This window comes from Cynara cardunculus, assembly GCF_001531365.2.
Source record: "Cynara cardunculus var. scolymus isolate 2C chromosome LG 15, CcrdV1, whole genome shotgun sequence".
In the NCBI taxonomy this organism is placed as follows: Eukaryota; Viridiplantae; Streptophyta; class Magnoliopsida; order Asterales; family Asteraceae; genus Cynara; species Cynara cardunculus.
The window spans coordinates 20,700,912-20,721,935 of record NC_037542.1 but is presented as its reverse complement, the minus strand read 5'-3'; the positions used below and the strand labels follow the sequence as shown (position 1 = coordinate 20,721,935).

At 36.2% G+C, this 21,024-nt stretch overlaps 4 protein-coding genes across 5 annotated transcripts; 3 read left to right on the top strand and 1 right to left on the bottom strand.

Annotated features, from left to right (window-relative positions):
- Positions 1-697: 697 nt before the first annotated feature.
- On the top strand, positions 698-3,296 carry LOC112528686 (selenoprotein H). Its single transcript, XM_025139708.1, has 4 exons — positions 698-1,013; positions 1,890-1,986; positions 2,680-2,739; positions 3,055-3,296. The coding sequence occupies exons 1-4, from the start codon at positions 778-780 to the stop codon at positions 3,133-3,135; spliced, it is 474 nt and encodes a 157-aa protein (XP_024995476.1). The 5' UTR covers positions 698-777; the 3' UTR covers positions 3,136-3,296.
- Positions 3,297-5,947: 2,651 nt separating this feature from the next.
- On the top strand, positions 5,948-8,848 carry LOC112528685 (ubiquitin carboxyl-terminal hydrolase 22). The gene is made up of 3 exons (XM_025139707.1): positions 5,948-6,918; positions 7,293-7,411; positions 7,771-8,848. The coding sequence occupies exons 1-3, from the start codon at positions 6,146-6,148 to the stop codon at positions 8,541-8,543; spliced, it is 1,665 nt and encodes a 554-aa protein (XP_024995475.1). The 5' UTR covers positions 5,948-6,145; the 3' UTR covers positions 8,544-8,848.
- Positions 8,849-9,724: 876 nt separating this feature from the next.
- LOC112528684 (dnaJ homolog subfamily C member 2-like) lies at positions 9,725-14,233 on the bottom strand. The gene is made up of 2 exons (XM_025139706.1): positions 13,993-14,233; positions 9,725-12,106 (listed from the first exon to the last, which is right to left on the bottom strand). The coding sequence occupies exon 2, from the start codon at positions 12,070-12,072 to the stop codon at positions 10,150-10,152; it is 1,923 nt and encodes a 640-aa protein (XP_024995474.1). The 5' UTR covers positions 12,073-12,106; positions 13,993-14,233; the 3' UTR covers positions 9,725-10,149.
- Positions 14,234-15,957: 1,724 nt separating this feature from the next.
- Positions 15,958-19,181, top strand: LOC112527844 (probable folate-biopterin transporter 2). Of its 2 annotated transcripts, none has more exons than XM_025138672.1 (5): positions 15,958-16,628; positions 17,334-17,593; positions 17,747-17,842; positions 18,097-18,267; positions 18,398-19,181. In XM_025138672.1, exons 1-5 carry the CDS (start codon positions 16,229-16,231, stop codon positions 19,031-19,033), a joined length of 1,563 nt encoding a protein of 520 aa, XP_024994440.1. In that variant the 5' UTR covers positions 15,958-16,228; the 3' UTR covers positions 19,034-19,181. The 2 variants fall into 2 exon arrangements, with proteins under 2 accessions (XP_024994440.1, XP_024994441.1); XM_025138673.1 differs by having other exon boundaries at positions 16,541-16,596.
- Positions 19,182-21,024: the final 1,843 nt, after the last annotated feature.

The following is a 21,024-nucleotide window of genomic DNA, read 5'->3' as shown; positions in this document are numbered from 1 at the left end:
TCTTCGACGATCATGATCTCGAGAAGCATTCTTCTTCAAGACGCCATTGTTAGTACAGTCACCTGGACACCAAGAGATCGAATTGGGTTGGAATCGATTTCATCAAAATCTCTGTTCATGAAATCGATTTTGTTTATAGGATATGGATGGCGATAAAAAGGGATTGGGTTTAGGAATAGGGTTACCGATAAAAATGGGATTGGGTTTAGGGATAAGCAGATCGGGGATGGCAGGGGTTCAGGGATAGGGATTGGGTTTAGGGATACGGATGGAGGGGTTTTAGGTATGATATGCTTTAGTAGGTTGTACCTAAAGCAATAGAGGTTGTTTTTAAGAGTTTAAGAGTTTTAAGAGATTTAGCCAAATGCTTTATAAGATAGTATAGATTAATGGGTATGACAGATCTGTCCGAATATATTTTTTATTGTTCATATTCATCTGTTAATTTTAACAAGTCAGTCCAAATCTGTCTATTTTTCAAAAAATAATAAACCTATTTTTAAATACATCAAATATGACGGATCTAACAGATCATCCAACCAGGAATAACTCTACTTTCCTTGTCAAACGATGCTAAACCCTAAACTACACACCATCCCAAGCCTCAAGGAAGAGGATTGAAGGGACAGAAGAGTCCATTAAAAGCAAAATGGCGGGAAAAATGAAAAGGGGGTTTTATCCCATGCTTCTCCGTAACCGTACGACCGCTGCTCTCCACTCTTCCTTGCCCAGAAGGAAAACATAAAAGGGGTAGGTTTTCGCTCTTCATCCTCATCAATGGCGCCGACCAAGCGTAAGAGCGACGGCAAACCTTCCCAAAATCTCCAGACAACCAGAGTCACTCGTAGCTCCACACGCCAGGGGACTACCAAGGTGGTGCTTACTGAGACGTCTCCCAAGACCAAGAAAGCGAAACTCAGCTCGAAAGATAAGGTAGAATCGAAACCAAAAACAACAGAAGAACCGGTATTTGAGGGTGTTGATGGTTCCAAAACTATTGTGATTGAACACTGGTATGTTTATCGTCCTTCACTTTGGCCTTCCCCCCTTTTTTGTTGCCTGTTTTTGTTCAGAATCAGGGACATGGTTTTGAGTATTTGATTATGAGTACAAGACAGTTTATAGTTATCATAAAAGAAGCCACATAAAGAGAAATTACAGGTATAGAATCAAGATAATGTGAAATTATAGACGAAATCTAAAGGACCATAAATTGAATAGGTTTTATGCGCAGCCGCCCTAGGTCGGCCGGTGAGAATCCTCCTGGCGATGTGACGGTGATTGCACCAACCACGAGTCCTCGTCGCGATTCTGTTGCCTATTTAGTAACAAGTTTTCGTGTTCAACTCTGGCAGTGGTAGCATCGTTCAAGGTTGTAAATTTTTTTATGCTAAGACGGACAATGCCACTGGTGGCACGGGATCCGCCCGAGTTCTCCCATCTTGGTCTACTTTCAGATGAACCACTAATGGTGCTTTTGCAAATGTTGGGTGACCATTCAAGATGTTGGAACCAGTAAAACACACATACACTTTTAGCCTTAAGTCCACTAATTGTTATCTCTTACTCTATTCATTTGGCATAAGTTTCTTAACCCTTATGCAATGATGCATCTGCCTCAAGGTGAAACACTTAGCATGCCATGTTTATTGGGTCATACCATCCTACACTATGCAAAACAAAAGGCTTTAAGTAGCATATTTGCATGTATTATAAACAACCAGTTCAGTTTTTATTTCTTATATATAGAAATCCAGTAAATTGGTCAAGTTTGTGATGTATCATCTTTTCATCGTCTAAATCTCTTACATGCTTATCCATGAAGGCGACACATGGAAACACACACTTCTTTTGTTTTGAATCTTACTTGTATAACCTTTACATCTCAGCAAACAATGCAATCAATTTAAAATAAGAGCTGTAAAGGTGAAGCTTGGTTTGGAAAATGCTGTATCTGGCATTACTGTGCTCATCAACCCAGAAAAGGTATTTCTAGTGATACACACACATATATAACATTATATTTCTCTTGAATTTTCTACATTCATTCCGTTATGCCTTAAGTCAGCACAATGTGTTGTCTTTTTATGTTTTCTTGAAACAAAATATATGTAATTGGACCCTAAGCTGGTTGATTTATCTCTTCTCAGGTAAAGGGTGAAGAGAATCAAAAGGGCTGTAGTTTAGTGTATCATATAGATTTTAGTGTATCCATTCTCCAGGTCTAAGCAGATACCATTTTAATATTTGTTTGTATTCTCCTAGACCGAGCAAATGGTTTGGCAAACGTAGTTGACCAAGTTCTTTTCATACTTGGGGTTGATATTGCATAAAAATGTAGATGCCGGTTAAGATGTTAGTCATGGGATGAATCAAGTTGCAGTTTTGCATTATAACCGTTATGTGATTGGAAAGTTATATCAACATTTAAGAGTAAGATCTATTGAAAGCAATTGGAATAAAAGACCGCCAAAAGATGGTAATCGCAGATGGTTAGTGTTTTGGATTTCGTTTTTAATTTGCATTTTCTGGAAAAATTACCTAAAGACATGATGACTTAAACAACAAATTTAACAATCTGCCTCTCATTTCTATTGTTTTAAGTGAATCTAACCATCTTTAAAAGCTGATCGCTATGAAAGTACTTGGTTCTTCTATAACAAATTCTTTTCAATGCAGCCGAGAAGGGGATGCTTTGAAGTGCGTGAAGAAGGTGGAAAGAAGTTCATCAGTCTTCTGGTAATCTCCCTACCAAATCTAAAGCTGTTGCGTTCATTAAAATCAAAATTTTGGTAAAATTAACTTGCCACACATAAAATATGTTATGCCTTTTCTTTCTTGATGGTATCAAAATTTTGGTATACTTAGATCTTGTAAGCATTTATCTTGATAATATTCATCAATAGAAAAAGTCCCGTTTTGAATAGCTCCAGTAGTTGTCACCATTTTCATTCATTACAGTTATTTGCCACTTGAAATCTTGATTTTAGATGGTAAAGCTGTCAAATTGATTACTTTGGCCATCGGGAATCTGATATTAAATGGATGATGTAGGATATGAAGCGGCCATTTGCACCGATGAAGGCTTTGGACATGGATGGTGTTATATCTGATATAGTTGAGCAGATCAAATGATATCCCATGTATGTACCCTAAATCACTTGTTGTTTCTTAGGAAGAAGAGGAAACCTGTTTTTGCAACCAAAATGAAATGTTTCCATTGCGTTTCATCTCCTCTGTTTCCCTATGTCCTGTAAGTTCAACAATTTGAATTTATCCAAGTTGCCCCGTAGCTACTATTTTGTGGGAAGAGGGACCATGACTGTTGGTTGGTTTATTAGGGATTGGACCATGACTGTTGGTTGGTTTATAGGGATTGGACCTGGACTCAGTCCATTTAGTTCCAACTGGTTAATGGTTATGGTCTGGTTAAACACTCATTGGTTGCTTTTTCCGAATTCTCTCATGCCATGTGTTGGCATCTGGTTGGTTACTGTTGATTTGATTGATGTTTTGTCCTCTCTTTTTTTTTTCAATTTATTTACAATTATGCCATTTCACTTGCTTACACAATTTCTGGTTCTCAAGTGAGGTCTTTGGCCTAGGATTACCAAGACAAGTGGGAGGATATTTTTGGAAACCACCCACAAATTGCCCTAGCCTTGAGATGAGTAATCTCTTATCCTACTTAGGTGACCATTACAAGAACCAATAATCTTACCCAGTAAGTGAGGGAGAAAGCTCTTATTTGAATAAGACTTGCCTGATAATTGTTTTTGATGGCTGAGAACGTTACCGATAAAGTGAGGGTGGTGGATCCATCAGGTAAACGTTTGATAGAATGGCTATCCAAAAACGAGTTGCATAAGGGGCAGACAAGCGTTTGAGGATTTACTAAATTTTGGCCACCATAACCTGAGATTTTAATAAATAACGTTAATGAGATACATCAAATCAATTTCTTTCTAAAACGCAATTCATGAGTTGGTTTAAGATTAAAAGTGATAAAGAAACCAAATCCCTTCTTACACTTGTCACTTTAACTTCTGTTTTCACACGATTCTTTGTTGTGTTATTATATATAGTTAACATATAATAAATAAAGTAAATAAAAACAGGATAGGTTAAAGATGAATATGTTATAATCAAATATGAGTTTTTCTTTTACAGATCAATTAAGAGCAAAATCGGTTCTAATACAATTGATTACACTATGAATATCGGTTGCAAACTTTTGTCTTGTAGATTAGTTAAAGATGAATGTGTTATAATTGATCACATTGTATTAGAACCAGTTCTGCTATATATATGGTTTCGTTCACATGAAACCAGTCTATTTTCATGATACCACTTTTTTACATTTAAAATTTTACAGCAAAACGCTTTGAAGGTAAAAAAAAGTCGAACCTTCATTGCAAAACGTCGTGAAAGTTACCTTCATAGCGTTTTGCTGTGAAATTTCTAAGTTTCACGTTATCCTAAGTCTCTCTCTCTCTATATATACATACACACATATATATATATACATACACACACACACACATATATATATATATATATACACACACACATACACACATATATAGAGAGGAGCAATCAAATGCAAACCATTCAATTTATACAACCATGCAAACCATCCTCCTTCGTCGATTTCATTGTTTAATCTTATGAAATTTTTTCTTGAAATTTGTTTAATTTTGTGAAATTGTTTCATATAATTTTTTTTTTGATGAAGTTGTTTCATATATGTTTATGAAATTGTTTCATATAATACTTAATGCAATTGTTTCATGTACTTCTTTAAAATTAAAATAATGAAGATGACAATATCCATGATGAACACCCTCCACACTAAAAATGATTAATCCACCTTTCATAATTACAAAAAAGTTATGAAAAATTATGATTGGTTGAATGTGGTTTGTATAACGTGGTTTGCAAAGTAAACTTCATATATATATATATATATATATATATATATATATATATATATATATATACACATTCCACGTTGACTCATGCGTAGGTCGTCGGGGGATTAAGAATTAAAGATATAATTTGTAAGATTTGTTTTTGATTCATTTTAAAATAAAAATTTATCTGAAGTTGATTCATTTTGATATAGTTGGTTGTATTTTCATTGCAATGATTATAAAGCAACAATATAACCATAAAGGTGATGCCTGATTGGTTTGAGCTTGGTTTAAGGTCAAAAGTACCTGGAGGTCCCAAGTTCAAATCCAAGGTGGAATAAAAATCCCCTTGTGGCCACGGATGTTCAAATGTGGTGGCTCCGGACTATTTACAAAGCAGGTGATCGCCTTGAGATTAGTCGGCTCGCATAGCAGGTTGAATATCCAAGTTAATAAAAAAAAATCAACAATATAAATAAAAGAGTAAAATACAAATTTGGTCCTTGTGTTTTTTCAAAAATAATATTTTTCATCCATATAGTTTTGAAATAACAAGATGACACAATTTTGCTTTGCAAAAACGTCCGGTTTTGATTCATCTTTTTAACGCTTGTTAAAAAAAATTAAATAAAAGGATGGGAATGTCTATTATTTAACAAAATTGGTTAACGATTGTTAAAGAGGGATCAAAACCTAACAATTTAACAAACCATGATGGTTATTTTGTAATTTTTAAACTATGAAATCAACTTATTTAAATATCTGTATAAATGGATTTTATGATGATTAAATTTTAAGGGAGAACCGGGAGTGTTGAGTGGGATGACCACCAATATGAAGCAAGCAACTTCCTGATCTGGTCCACATACAATTATTTCACATCGACGGTCAGGATGATATCATCTCAGATGTATGTAGGCCCATCAACATCCAACGGCCCATCTTACACCGCGTACTTAACGAGAGGAAACAGCATCATTTTAGTCGGTCTTCTTCTCCTCACCCTGCTAAAAAGCGCCTCCTTCCCTTCTCCAGTAAACCCTCCATCTCTCTGTTCCTCTTTTTTTTATTCTTCTTCTTTAATAAAATAATTCAAAATCATTACTTGATTCGTTAAAACCTCTCTATCCAAATCATCATCTTTCACTTATCCAAGATTGTTCTTTCTTTCTTCAAATTTTCAACTGTTGAAACATATACTTTTATTTTATTTTGTGGTTGATCAAGTTATCATGTCAACGACTCTAAATCCCTGCAAGCATCTTTCAGATTACAAGCTAAGATATGGGGTTAAAGGGTTCAATTTGAGCCAAAAGTGGGTCAAATCAGGCCCCTATGGGAAAACCCAGATGGAAGTATCAAAATCAGAGATACCCAGATGTAGTTTTTGTTCTGGGTATGAAGGTAGATTATACATCTGCTTGATCTGTTCATCAATGTCTTGTTCTTTATCTTTTGAATCCAATCATGCCCTTTTGCATACCCAAACTCAGATTGGTCATGAGATTGCTGTCGACCTTCAGAGATCTGAGCTTTATTGTTTTGCTTGCGCCGATCAGGTCTATGATCCTGATTTCGATAGAGCTGTTATGTGTGAACAGATTCTAGGGTTAGGAAATGGGAATCTTGATGGGATTAGATCTAATGGTAAGAGGAAAAGATTGAGTTTTGAGGTTGGATTCAATTCTGATTTCAAGAATCTAAAAAGGGTTAGTGGTGGTGGTGGTGAATGGGATCATGGAAGAAGGATATCAAAATCTTGTTTTCCGGTGGGATTAAGAGGACTTAATAATTTGGGGAACACTTGTTTTATGAATTCTGTGTTGCAAGCATTGCTTCATGCTCCTCCTTTTAGGAATCACTTTCTAAGTGGTAGGCATAACCGGGATTCTTGCCGGAAAACCTCTGCCGGCCGGTTGTGTTTATCCTGTGACATTGATATAATCTTTTCTGCAGTGTTTTCCGGCGATCGAGCACCCTACAGTCCAGCTCAATTTCTTTACAGGTCTTTGCCATTTTCTTGATTCTTATTGTTTTTATGACTTGATCTTGTTGAGATCTGCCATTTCATTGTTCTTCTTGATTACATTAAAGTAATATGATTATCATACACCTGCTAGATGGATAAGAAGGTACTGTCCTGTGGGAATTCTTGGTTTAAATGGGTTGTATTTTGATTAAATGACTCGGTTTCTTTGTAAAACATACAGATTTTGCCAAATCTTGATCGGTATAATGGTTTTTGTGAAGGAAAAATTAAACTGCAATGGTTAGAAATGTTCATATTTTGGGGGTTTTCGGGATTTTTCCAATTACAGCGACTGAGATTCATTGTTGTTTAAAGATACTGATACAATTGAACCTCTGTTTCGCTTGCAGTTGGTGGCGGCTTTCGGAAAATCTTGCTTGTTATGAACAACAAGATGCCCACGAATTTTTCATGTCAGTGCTCGATCGGATCCATGAGAAAGAAGGGAAAACAAGAAACACGAATAAAGGTAATTTTGATGCCTTTATACGGGTTAGATTCGCATGATATGTGTTCAAATGGTACAATTCGTAAACTTTCGTGTTGGTATGCGTATATCCAATCCTCTGACGCTACTTTTGTGTGAGATATACCGAGTTCATTTGGTCTGGTTTGCTTTGGTTTACGTGGTCTCTCCTGTTGGTGGTAAATATAGAAAATGCTTTCTTTGTTGGGCTTTTCGGGTTTTTGGAGGATCAACTTTGTGTAAAATTACATTCTTCGGCAGATTAATCAAAAGTCTAAAGAGACTTGTTGAGCGTTTGAAAGCTTGGAGCTATCTTTATGTGTCGTCTTACTGACGAAAGAAAAGCATTTTGTTTTCAACAGATAACGGAGACTGCCATTGTGTTGCTCATAGAGCGTTTTCCGGGTTGTTGAGATCAGATGTTACTTGCACGACCTGCGGTTTCACATCCACGACCTATGATCCTTGTGTTGACATATCTCTTGATTTCAACACGACGGTTGATCAATTTGCGGCTAACAAAGCACAGAAATCGACCGAAACTGGCGTATCCACACTTACTAGTTGCTTGGACCTCTTTACTCGGCCGGAGAAGTTGGGATCCGACCAGAAATTGTACTGCCAAAATTGTCAAGAAAGGCACGAATCCGTGAAGCAAATGTCGATAAGAAGGCTGCCATTGGTATTATGTCTACACGTGAAACGATTCGAACACTCGCTTGCAAGAAAAGCTTCAAGAAAGATCGACCGCCACTTACAATTCCCGTTCTCCTTAGACATGACGCCTTATGTGTCATCGTCGATCGTCAGAAAAAGATTTGGGAATCGAATCTTTGCTTTCGAAGGTGATGAATCCGAGATTTCCACAAATTTTGAGGTTTTTGCAGTGATTACTCACTCGGGTATGCTTGAATCCGGCCATTATATGACGTATTTGCGTCTTAACGAGCAATGGTACAAGTGTGACGATGCGTGGATCACCGAAGTCGACGATGAAGTGGTGAGAGCATCACAGATCTATTTGGTGTTTTACGTTCAAAAACCAAACAGCCACAAAACCGGTGAGGACGTTGGTTGTCATCTGAGATCTTCGGTTTCCAGCGACTCTTTCGTGTCGATCGCGGGCTGTTGCTGACATTATGGTACACGAACAAACGAATCGTGGAAGCTGGTACCTGCTGCATTGATGGTTGTACCTTAACTTCCATGGTTTGTTTCTTTATGTACCATAGAATTGGTGCAAAATAAGGAGGATTGAAATGGGAAGGATGAAGCCATCAAGTTTATTGGGTGTGGCTCCTAATCTAACTTCCTGTTTGTACAGAGTAAATTCTTTTGATGGGGAGGATTTGGTATTTTTTTGCAGTTTTCTAACTTTTCAAATTGATAATTGAAGCTTTTCTTATGTTGGAAGAGCTTATAAAAATGGCTCTTTAACCCATATCTTGATGGTTTTATTAGAGAATAATTATCGACCCGTAAACTCGTTGGGTCTGCCCCACACGGCGTGGTATGGTTGATTTTGGGAAGGTATACTTGCATAAACAACCTTGGGTTAGAGTCCGAGTGTGATCGTTGCAATTTCCTTCGGGATTGGGCTCTTTATGGACATTGGCTCTTGAGCCGACCATCTAGCAGGTGTGGGTTGGCTTAGGGGTTGCTGGTTACAAACCCTGTTGCACAAACTTGTCGGAAGTATATGAGAACGTTGGATGCAGAGATCAAGAGTTTTTTAATGGTATTTGGAATCCAAACTATGCTCTATGAATCAATTCCACATCAAGGTGGGTAAGGAAGATTGGCGACCGGTGGCCAAGGATCGAAACCGGTTAAATAAGGATCATATGTAAATGGCTGGACCTTATCAAACATATCAAGAAATTGACTGAATTCTTAACCAAATTCACCTTTTAGCCACTTTCAGAACTGAAGAAACATTTTAGCTAAAGTTGACTAAAATATCCGCTCGCTCATTGCTTCTAAAAAATATATTACTGAAATCATTTTATACTTGCTCATAGATGATCATAACAATCACTAATTGGGATTGGGGTTATTGAAGTGTTAAATAACCTTTTTAGTGCTTAAACATATTTATCTAATGACTTGAGTCGAAAGCATAAAAATGCACCATTTAATTGAGGGGCCGACTCTGTAACTCCATGCATACTATAGGGGGATCAAAATACAAAAGAAGCTCCAGAAATAGGGGCTGTTATTCATACCCCTGCTTCACTCACAGACAGACCACTATAAGAGCCAAAAGGGGGTATGAATAGAATTCACCCAGAAATAACCAACAAGAACATGCATCCATCCTACAAACAAATGGCATGAAATCCAAAACAAGTTTTAGCATATAGCATCAGTAACAAAAAGATGGTCTCATACTGCCTGTCTGACCTTGCAATAAAAAAAATATGATATAAATTCCTCTCCATCACCCCTACTATGACTGGGAGCTATAAGCTACTTTTATAGCTCACCAATAATAATAATTATAGAAATAAAAATGAAACTCATTTGCTGCTGCATTCAAAAGATGCATCTTGAGAAAGAAAAAAAAGAATATGGAACATGAATACTTTGATACCTCCAGAGATAAGTCAGCAATGTGTCAAGGCAAATCTCTTCACATGTGCATGAAAAGTGCTCCCAAGTTCATCACAGACTGGCAAAAATGATGAACTTCATCTGTAATGAATATGTTTCTCCCTTCAAAAATGAGTAGGACCAAATCCTCACTTCTTCTTGTTTCTGAATTTCTCCTTGAGCACCGTAAATTGCTTTTTGCATTGGTTAACTGTTTTCCCCGGAACAGCAGCTGCAACCCGTTCCCATCGCTGGTTAGCTTCCTTGGGGAATGTCTTTAGAGCTTGAATCAGTGCTGTTTCTTGGACAGCAGACCATACATCTTGATCCGAAGTTACAGAATTTTCCACACCATTTGCAACAATTTCATCGGATGCATTTTGGATAATGGGTTTCTCCTCAGCAGGAGTAGGATTGGAAGATACCCCCTCGATTTCCTCCCTAGTTGTGAGAGGAGACGAAATTGACACTGCTGGCTTTCTCTTGTCAAGAAATGAGTCAAATGCTTTTGTGGAATCGGGCTTTTGGAGAAGAACTGTTTTGGTTGCTTTGAGAATCTCCTCAACCGACCGTCCAGTGCCAATGTAATCTGATATGACCTCCCACCGTTTAGATGTTCCTTTAGGGTGCTTCACCATGCCTTTCCTCAAGAGCTCAATCTCTTCCTTCCCCCAAGGTTTCTCTTTCTTCTCCATGCTATTTTTAGGAACATTTCCGTTGACTTTTACAGACCCATTTCGTTGACTGTTTCTTGAAACATAATCTTTCACGGAGTGATCTGAGTTGTCATGATGATGACTAAGCGCCTCCTGGAGGAGTTCGGCTTGCCCACATTCTTCTCTCGTTTCCAAATTGTCACACAAGTTTTTCAATTTCAAGATGTCGAGTGACATGCAGAGATTTTCCACATCATCCTGACTAAGATTATGCAAACGCTGAGACACAACAGGAGTTGACAGAGTTCTCAGACGAGTTCGCTCTTTACGTAATAGTTTCTTCTCTTTTTCTTTGATTTTCTTCTGATGTGATGCAGCTTCAGCAGCTTGCTTTTCTGCTTCTTCTTTTTTACGCCTCTCTTCTTCAGCAATCCTGGCTGCTTCCTCCTCCTGCAATTTCTTTGCCATAAACTTGGCCTCCTTTTTCTTCTGTTTTTCAGCTTTCAACATCTCCTTTCTCCTAAGAACTCTAGGGTCTCTTTTATAAGCATTGTCAACAAGAGAGCGTACCCTTGCATATTCTTCCTTCCTAGCCTTCTCTGAAAGCTTTGCATTTTGCCTTTCCATCCATCTTTTATGGTCGCGTGATTCAGCTTGCTCAAGATCAAATTCATCAGCATGTGGGAACTCCCTCCAACTTTTGAAACCATACCAAAAATCATAGAAAGCATCGACATCTTTAAGTGGACTATTTTCATCTCCTAGTAAAGGTATAGGTTGAGTAACGGACCAGCGTCCATTCCTCAAAAAAGCGGGGCCAAATACCTTGAAGAAATCTTGTGGGGCACAGTCAGTGGGAATTTCATCATCAAACTCATCTGTGGAGTCATAAATTCTTCTCTTCACTGGGTCGATTAACACCTCATATGCTTCTTGAATTGCCTTGAAATGATTCTCTATCTCATCTTTCTTTGCTTGTTTAGAAGCTTCAGTTTCCTCCCCAAGAAGAAGAGAAGCCTGCTTGTCAGGATGATGCTTTAAAGCAGTCTCACGGTAGCTCTTTCTAATCTGCTCCTCAGTTGCTAGATACCTCAAATGACCCAAACCCAACAATGCATAGTGATCCTGCTGGTTGGCTCCATCACCAGACTTCTTTTTGCCTTTGCTGCTGCTATATGAATCAGATGATTGCATATACTCATGTTCTTTCTCTTTGGGCAAATTTTCATTATCATCCTCTATGTTTTCCTCCAGAAAACAACCACAGAGTTTAAGTGCAACATCATGAAAGGAATGCCCAGCAGGTTCAAAGCGTGAGGCCTTTACTGGAAGGCAATTTGAAGAAACATAGATTGTTTCTCCATTTAAAAGCTCATCTGAATAAGTGATCCGAAGAATGCTTGCTTGGGCTGTCATAATTACAGCAAATCAAGCATCCACAGCTTTGCAACTACATGACAATGAGTATCACATAAATCATGAGTCTAAAGATATAAGTTGAATAGGTGTACTAAAATAGCACCATAGCATATTCAATGAATCAAAGATTTATCAAACAATGTGAATTACATTTACACAAACCATAGCAGTCATGACATGTGGCACATACGATGACACAAAAAAATAGTCCTTTTTCTAGATCCAAGAAAAACATTTCAAAAACTAAAATATGCACGTAAATCGAGAATCACTACTGAATCAAGTAATGTAATTGACTTAACACAACAAAGAGACTAGTAGTATTTCATACATTCAGGAGTCTAAAAAGAAATACAAACCTATTGTCATCTCTAGATAAGTGGGTGTGGTTTGCTTCTAGAAAGGCAACACCTTTTCCACCAAGTCAGATACACTAGTCATGCTTATGCAGAGAAACTAGGTCATATACCAAAATCGAGAGAGAGGTACAATTTACAAAAGAACGTAAATATATTAGATAAAGTAAAAATGTAATATTGTTAGGATGAATAAAAGTAGCAATCAATCATTCTAGCAAGTATCAAGCTGTTAATTAGCACAATATATCATCCAATATTTATATATAAGCGAAGAAGGGACAACTACCTACTGCCATTTCTAAGGAGCGCCCATAACCAAGCCCAAAGATTGCTCAGCAAAGGCTTCACTCATACAATGCTATCTAGTGGTTTTTCATGTCCATTAACCCAAATACTCATTAGTACCTTCAAAACATTTGCTGGTAAGGGATGTTACACAAGAGAAGGGATTATCACTTGACCCTAAGTGAAAACTGGAAAACTCTACGTTGATGCCAAAAGAACCTTCCTAGGTGGAGAAAAAATTTGGGTCTATTTATTAAACCACATAAAAGAGCTCTTTGGCTTTGAAATAGAGCATATATGTTTCATTCTGCTCTATGGGTCCTACAAAATCAGCTCTGGGTTTACAATGCCTATCAATTACCTAGAGATTATCAAGACGCCACCCAACTTCCATGCATCACAACCAAAGAATAATTACAGCCTTCTACAACATATATGCTCAAGTTACTTATTGTCATTAAGAAAATACTCTACCAACTGACTAGCAGATTACAAAGAGCTACCGTGAACGGAAAGGCAGAATGCAAAGCTTTCTGAAAATTCTCGAAAGGAGGTATATAAAGGGAACTCTCTCTGGTTGGAAATGCTTATAAAAGAGACCCTCGAGTTCTGAAGAAAAAATATCTTAAAAGGCTGACAAGTAGAGGCCAATTTTATGGCAGAGAAGCTGCAGGAGGAAAGCAAGTAGTGTTTAAAAAAGAAGAAAAGCAAGCTGCTGAAGTTGCACCATATCAGAAGAAATTCAAAGAAAAAGAGAAGCAGCTTTGTGCCTCAGCATTTGGTTAATCTTAATCAGGATGATGTGGAAAATATCTAATTAAGAAACATATCTGAGAATATGGAAACAAGAGAAGGGTATGGGCAAGCTGTTCTGGAGAAGGTGCTTCTTATAAGCTCTCACAAACATCCACCCTTGATGAGCATTTAGCATAATTCGAGAAGCTCTCTACAGTGTGCTAATACTCAGCAATGGTGGATGTTTCAGAGATTACAAAAACCTTTGCTTAAAAAGTTTAATACTCATCAATGGTGGATGTTTTAGAGATTACAAAAAACTTTGCTTAAAAAAGTTTAAATTTTCAATTGACCATAGTAACCACTAATCCACCCCATTGGTTGGGCTTTTATGTGCAAAGTTTCATATGCATTTATACATGACAATACATTATTTAGAAATTCTGCTATTCATAAATCACGGCTGAAAGTTTAGCATGTAGCAACTTTAACTTATGACAATAGCATTCATACAATTACAAGATTTCTGTTTCATTACCTGAAAGACGACGAGATGGAGCGAAGGCGATCGAATAAGATATAGAAGTGTGGAATTAGGGTAGAAAGAACGAAGGAGATGGAGAGGAGAGAGCCACCAATTTGCAGTTTTGGGAGAGAGAGGCGCACAGAGATGTAAGATGGGAAAGAGAAAGATTTGGGGTTTAGGGTTGATAGCTTTTGGCTGCAAACCCTTAAAATTACATTTCCCTTCTGCATCCTTATTTTATTTTTAATTTGTATTAGTTTACACTTTTGGTCCCTGTGGTTATATGAAATTATGTATTAGATCCCTCAAGTGAAATAATTACGGAGATGGTTATTGTGGTTATGTTACAATTATGTATTACGACCATCAACTGAAATAATTATAAGGATGGTTATTTTGGATTTACTTTTACCACGTATTAAGTCTCCTTTGCTTACTCTGTGAGTGCACTTCTGTAAAGTGTCTTTCATGTAAGGGCATTTTTGTCATTTATCTTTTTTTTTATTTTATAGGTTTGGATGCCATTTTTACGAGTATGTAAAGCATTTAAAAGAAAAACTAAAAAGTTTCCCTTCCATCTCTAGGCCACTCCTTTGTTTTCGACCCCCTCCCCATATTAAAACTAAAGCAGTCCCGATCAAAACCCAGTTCCTAAAAGAGGCTCATGACGAATTCCACGACGAATATAGTAGGAAGTTCAAGATTTCTATGCGTTAAAGAGAGTATATAGGGACAAAAGGAGTGTGTGTTTGTATATGCGTTATGTAAAAAATAGAAAAATGAGGTAATTATAAGAACATCTCCGATAAAAGGTGCTTATAAACAAAATTTGTAATGTCTTATAAGAACCACTATTGAAGAGAGTTTCTATAAAAACCTTACGTTCTTTCAGTATTGTATAAAAATCTGGATTCTTACCTTGAATTTGGTGTAAACTGACATTTTGTTAGTTCTTTTAGTTAAATATTTGATATTTATTATAAATATGTATAATTAATGATGTTAAAAAAAGTATATAGGGTTCTTTATTATAAAAAAAAGAGGTTCTTATAAGAATTATTACCGTGAGCGTTTATGTAATAAGTCCAAAATGCAGAGGGTTATTTATAAAAACCAACTTTGTAGAAGATTTTTATAAGAACCTCATCTCCTTTAAGTTTTTATACAAAAACCCTGATTCTTGCCTTGAAGTTGTTATAAAATTACAATTTGCTAGTTCCTTTACATATTTATTTATGAATATATAAATAATTATTGATATTAAAAATACATGAGACCAACAAAAAAACTTTTTATAAGAATTACTATTGTAGACTTTTATACGAATTCTTAATTTGATGGGTTGGAAATATTTTGACAACAAAAAATACAAAAAATAAGTTTTTGTAAGAATTCAATTAAAAATGCCCTAATATGATAAATTAAAAGTAATATGAGAAGAAAAATAGAAAAAATAAACCACAAAAATGTTGTCTGATTGGTTTGTGGTTGAGTTCCAATAAGAAATAAAAATCCTCCTTTAGTTCAAATTCCGTGACTTCGAACTACTCATAAAATAGATGATTGTCCTGAAATTAATCGGCTCGCTTAATGGGTTAGAGATTCAGGTTAATAAGAAAAATACAAAAAATGAATTGTTACAAGAACCGATCTTGTAACAACCATTAAAATTTTACCCTTTTTGAAGTGAAACAGCAAGTAGAAAAGAAAAGGAAAAATTGTTTGCAGTAAAACCTCCACCGGAAACCCTCCAAGAAAACCAGGATTCTGGTCAACAATGGCATAACATTTTTCACCTACTTCCTGATATTTTCAATAATTCACCATAGATTTCCTTGGAACTTTCACCATTTTATCCACAAACATGAAAGTTGGGAAGTTGAGCCATTCAGATGTGATTTCAGCAATTTTCACAAGCTGCAGCTTATTTACATCCATCTGAGTAGATATTTTGAAACATAAAAGATCTGTTTTTTTGCAGGTAAGTAGATATTTAGCACTAGAAGATGGGTTAAGATGATGGATTGCAATCACTAACCAAAACCCATTTCATAGATTTAAAAGAACCCCAGAAGACAGCTCCAATCAGATCCAAGATCCACCCACATATGGGGATCGTTGACTTTGACTTTTGAGGTTCCTTCAAAGCTTTCAATACTTTTTGAGCGATGTTCACATCTTTAGAATAAATCTTGAAATACCCATTTGTGGAGAACACTTTCTTAAAGTTGGGGGAAAAGTTGAATGAATGATGGTGGGAGAAGGCAAAATTCAAGAAACCCATAGCAGGGAAGAGCAGCAAGTTGAAGGGGATGAAAATGGAAGCCCAAAAAGAGGGATCTTGATGGGATGTTGTAATACTATCAGGGCTCCAATTGATTGGTTCAGAATGCTATCAAAGGAAACACATTGGAGTCTTGTGGGTGGGGTTGTGGCTGTTTATGGCATAAATCAAGGATTTGGTGGAGCTCTTGCTAGAGTGGGTACAGAATACTATATGAAAGATGTGCAGAAAGTCCAACCATCTGAAGCACAAGCTTATAAAGGAATCACCAACATTCCATGGATTATTAAACCTATTTGGGGTCTTCTTACAGATGTTGTTCCCATTTTCGGGTATCGCCGGAGACCTTATTTCGTTCTTGCTGGTAACTATATATGTATATATATTGATATGTATATCTTTCCATTCCCTTAGTTGATTTCATACCGAGTTACTTAAATGCTTGTCCATTGATTAGTTTTGCAATATCATATCAAGTTTACCTCAATTAGATATATGCAGCATAAAGTTCATATTGGTGACTACAAATTACTCCTGCATCCATAGATAAAAGTAAAAGGTCTTATCTTTTGGTACATTTGCAAGCTAGAATTAACTTGTGGTATTGGTTTTGTTTCAAAAGATACAGTTTTTGTCATTCTTGAAGGGCAGTAATGTATGGATGTTTGACAGCAAAATTTCATGGGCGAACCCTTTGGGGTCGCTCAACTGGTAAGACCTTGGGTTTGCTTCCTAGAGAGAGTTTGCCGACCCCATGCGCTTAGCAAGATTTCGAAACCACAGTGAAAGGGATGAAAATTTTACCACCCCTAGTGAATACGTATTTCATACCGAGGGTGGGATTCAAATTCATAACCTCTAGTTCGGCTGCATTTTTGTGATTCTTGTATAGAATGGATTAGTTTCTAACACTTTACGCTTTAGTTTTCAACTTAGAATCTTGATGGCACTATAGATGTAACAGAATTCATGTTAATTTTGAACTTGTGAAGTAATACTAGTTGTCACCAGAAGTCTTTCTGTATGAATGATTGATTTATTAATCAAACTATTTGGAACTTCTCTTCAGGTATTCTAGGAATTCTATCGATGTTTTTCTTGTCGTTCCACGAAAAACTGCATATTGTACTAGCATTGGTGTGTTTAACAGTAGGAAGTGGTGGAGTTGCGATAGCCGATGTGACAGTTGATGCTTGTGTGGCTCAGCAGAGCGGTATTCATCCTTCTCTTGCTCCAGATATGCAAAGCTTATGTGCCCTGAGTTCATCCATTGGAGCTCTAATCGGATTTTCTTTAAGTGGTGTCTTTGTTCACCTAATTGGTCCGAAGGTGGCTTTCTTTTTCGTCTTACAGATCCTCCATCCCATGTAAAGTTGCAACACGATAATATCTATCAAGTTAAACGTTGCAATTTCCATGGGACGGAGGAAGTATATGACTTAGGTAACTTAAGTGCTAAAAGAACCGTCTTTTGCATTGAAGGGAGTTTATGGGTTGCTAAGTATACCATTTGCGCTCGTGTTGCTAGTTGGCCTCGTGCTCAAGGAACCTCACTCACCGAGCTTTGCTTACAGACAGGTACATATATCGCTACCCTTTTAATGGGTCGGATCTGTTAACTGTACTCATTGCTTCTTTGCACACCTGTAAATGATCCAATAGATCATGGTATGATCGGTGATCAAATATGCAATGAGAATGGATCATTTGTCTTTGTTGATCTTTTAACATACGAGCAACTATGGATTCCGCATTGTATTTGTTATACTTGGAAAAAGATGTATGCTTTTCGACTCTATTACTTCTAGAACTGATACTTACTTGTGTATCAGATAAACGAGAAATTTCTTGACGCTGCTTCGGCTATGTGGACTACTTTGAAATGCCAAGATGTGTGGCGACCGTGTTTGTATATGTATCTCTCCTTCGCGTTGAGTTTGAATATCTACGAAGGCTTGTTCTATTGGGAAACAGATTCGAAGGCCGGCCCATCTTTCTCCCAGGTATTTTCTTGTATTTTAACTGTAAGTACAATAAGTCATGTCTGCATACAACTCTCCCACCGGACCCCACCTTCATACTTGGCTCGTTTGGTCTGGTATGGTATTTTGACCATCAGTATCGTGTATGCAGGAGACTATCGGTTTCATATTATCGATTGGCTCGGTTGGATCCCTTTTAGGCGCGATATTATATCAATATGGTTTAAAGACTCATCCTTTCCGAGCTCTGCTATTTTGGACTCAGCTGTTTTTCGGCTTGTCGGGAATGCTTGATCTTGTCTTCATACTAAGACTTAACCTAAAACTAGGATTGTCCGACTACTTTTTCGCGGTTATTGATGAAAGCGTGTTCCAGTTGGTTGGCCGTTTGAAATGGATGCCGCTACTCGTCTTATCTTCGCAACTTTGTCCTCCTGGCATCGAAGGCACGTTCTTTGCTCTGCTAATGTCGATCGACAATTTTGGACTCATGTCGTCGACCTGGTTAGGTGGGTTACTTCTTCATGTCTTAAACGTCACGAGGACCCAATTCGACAACTTATGGCTAGCTATTTTGATTCGAAACGTGCTTAGAATCGTACCTCTCGCTTTCCTATTCCTAGTGCCGAAAAGTAGTCCCGAGTCATCGGGCTTTTCTCGTATGGAAGTATTGAGCATTTTAGAAGATGGTGAATCTCATATAGAAGTATCGGGTATTTTAGAAGATAGCGAATTGTCGAAATCCGAGGAGGTGGAACTTACGCCACTCGTTAGTAACATTGGTTGAACTCGGGTTTCGGCGACCTCAATATAACGAGGTTGGTATAGGTCTCAAAACATCGAGAAGAATTCATTCTTTACATATCTTGTTACAATGATTCGAAGTTGCATACGAGATGAAATTTTTGTTGTCTGTTTATCGAGAAGACAAATAACATATGTGTTGTATACAGAGTTTTCTGAGTTCGAATCTAAAACGCTTATCGACGATAGATTTTAATGGCTGAGGATGATGCTCTTGTCTGTAACCACTTATCCAACAAACGTTTGGTAAACAACCTTAAGCAACTGAAACAACTTGCACAATTAATGTAATTTATTGAACGAGCCTATAGGAACCGCACGGTTAATGTAACGGTTTTATAAGATTAAAAGGTCTATTGAGCTTCTCATGGCTATATCATACTCAAGATTCTAACTAACCTGAGGCATGACGTGGCCATGAGGTCAAATCTTAAGCTTTAACGAGTTACGACGAGCACACGATGTTTTCCGCTAACCATTAAAAAAAAATAACACTAAAATAATAGATTCATTGAATACTAAAAAAATCAATTTCAACCACAAAGTAAAAACCATCTTTAATAATATAATAATAATAAACATCTTAATAGTTAAATTTTTAATCAATATATAATTATAGAAACTTAATATTATATTAATATGAATCGTTTAAGAATCCATTAAATTGTGATAACTATGAGAACTTGTGCATCAATGTATTATTTCATATGATTTTTTATGTAGTCATACTATTTAATGTATTGATTAATATATGATTTATTTCATAATGTGTTTGTTTCATATGAATTCGTTTCACCATGTGAAATTTTTTTACGTGTATTTTGTGTTTCACAAATACATCAAAAAGGTTCACATTATGAACCGAACACATGTGAAATAAATGTATGTTAATCAATATTCTAAATCCTAGTCATAAATGAAAAAAAATACATATGAAATAACATATGAAGCACAAGTTCTCAAGGTTATCACATTTCATGAGTTCTCAAAAAAAGGTCCCCTATATTAATTTATATATATATATATATATATATATATATCCTACCTTTTTGACCTCCAAATATAGAAGCTAACATTTTTTATAGTGTTGAATGGGAGATGAAAACACTACAATTTTTTGTGTTTTTAGTGTTGGGTAGAGTTGTTCACGGGCGAGACAACCCATTAGACCTGTCTTATCCGGCCTGCTAGAAAAGTGGACTTGGATTACCATTCTCGAATAAATGGACGTGTGTTGTCTGGCTTGTTAAAATTAATGGGCGTGCATAAGTGATGGGAAAAAAAATTGGGCAGACCCGTTTGGCCCATTAATATTTTTATAATAATTAACTTTTATAATTAAAATTTACAAATTAAATTAATTTTGTTTATATTTATCAATTTTCCCACTTAATTAGAAGATAATAACATTCTTTAAAAATCTAAAGAAGTAAAAACATAATTACCTCAACTAATTAATTTCTTATAATCTCATTTGGTCATTTCCTTTATCCATACTCCATATTTTGCAAAACACTTTTTTTTTCTAAATTATTTACATTGTTATGTATTTACATTTAATTTTAAGTTTGAAAAATTGTTTTGTATTTTGAATAATTTTACATAATTTATGATTTTATATTAATTTTGTTTTCTTAAAATATAAAAAGATTTTAAGGCTCATTAGCCCCTGAACAAGTCTAACCTGTTTATAGGACGAGTATGAGCAAGTTTTCAAGCCTGTAAATTCAGGCTTGAGTTTGACATATTAGACTCGTTGAATAAAATAAATATAAACTAGCTTGTTTTTCAAGTATACGTTTTGATGAACATACATATAACTTATTGAAACGCTAGCTGGAGTAATTTATGAGGAGCTTTTTATCCTTTATTCTAATTATAATTTTCATTAATATTAATTATTGTTTATTACTATTAATTAAAAATAAATATCAATAGATAAAAATAAAAATAAAAATTAATTATTACTGATAT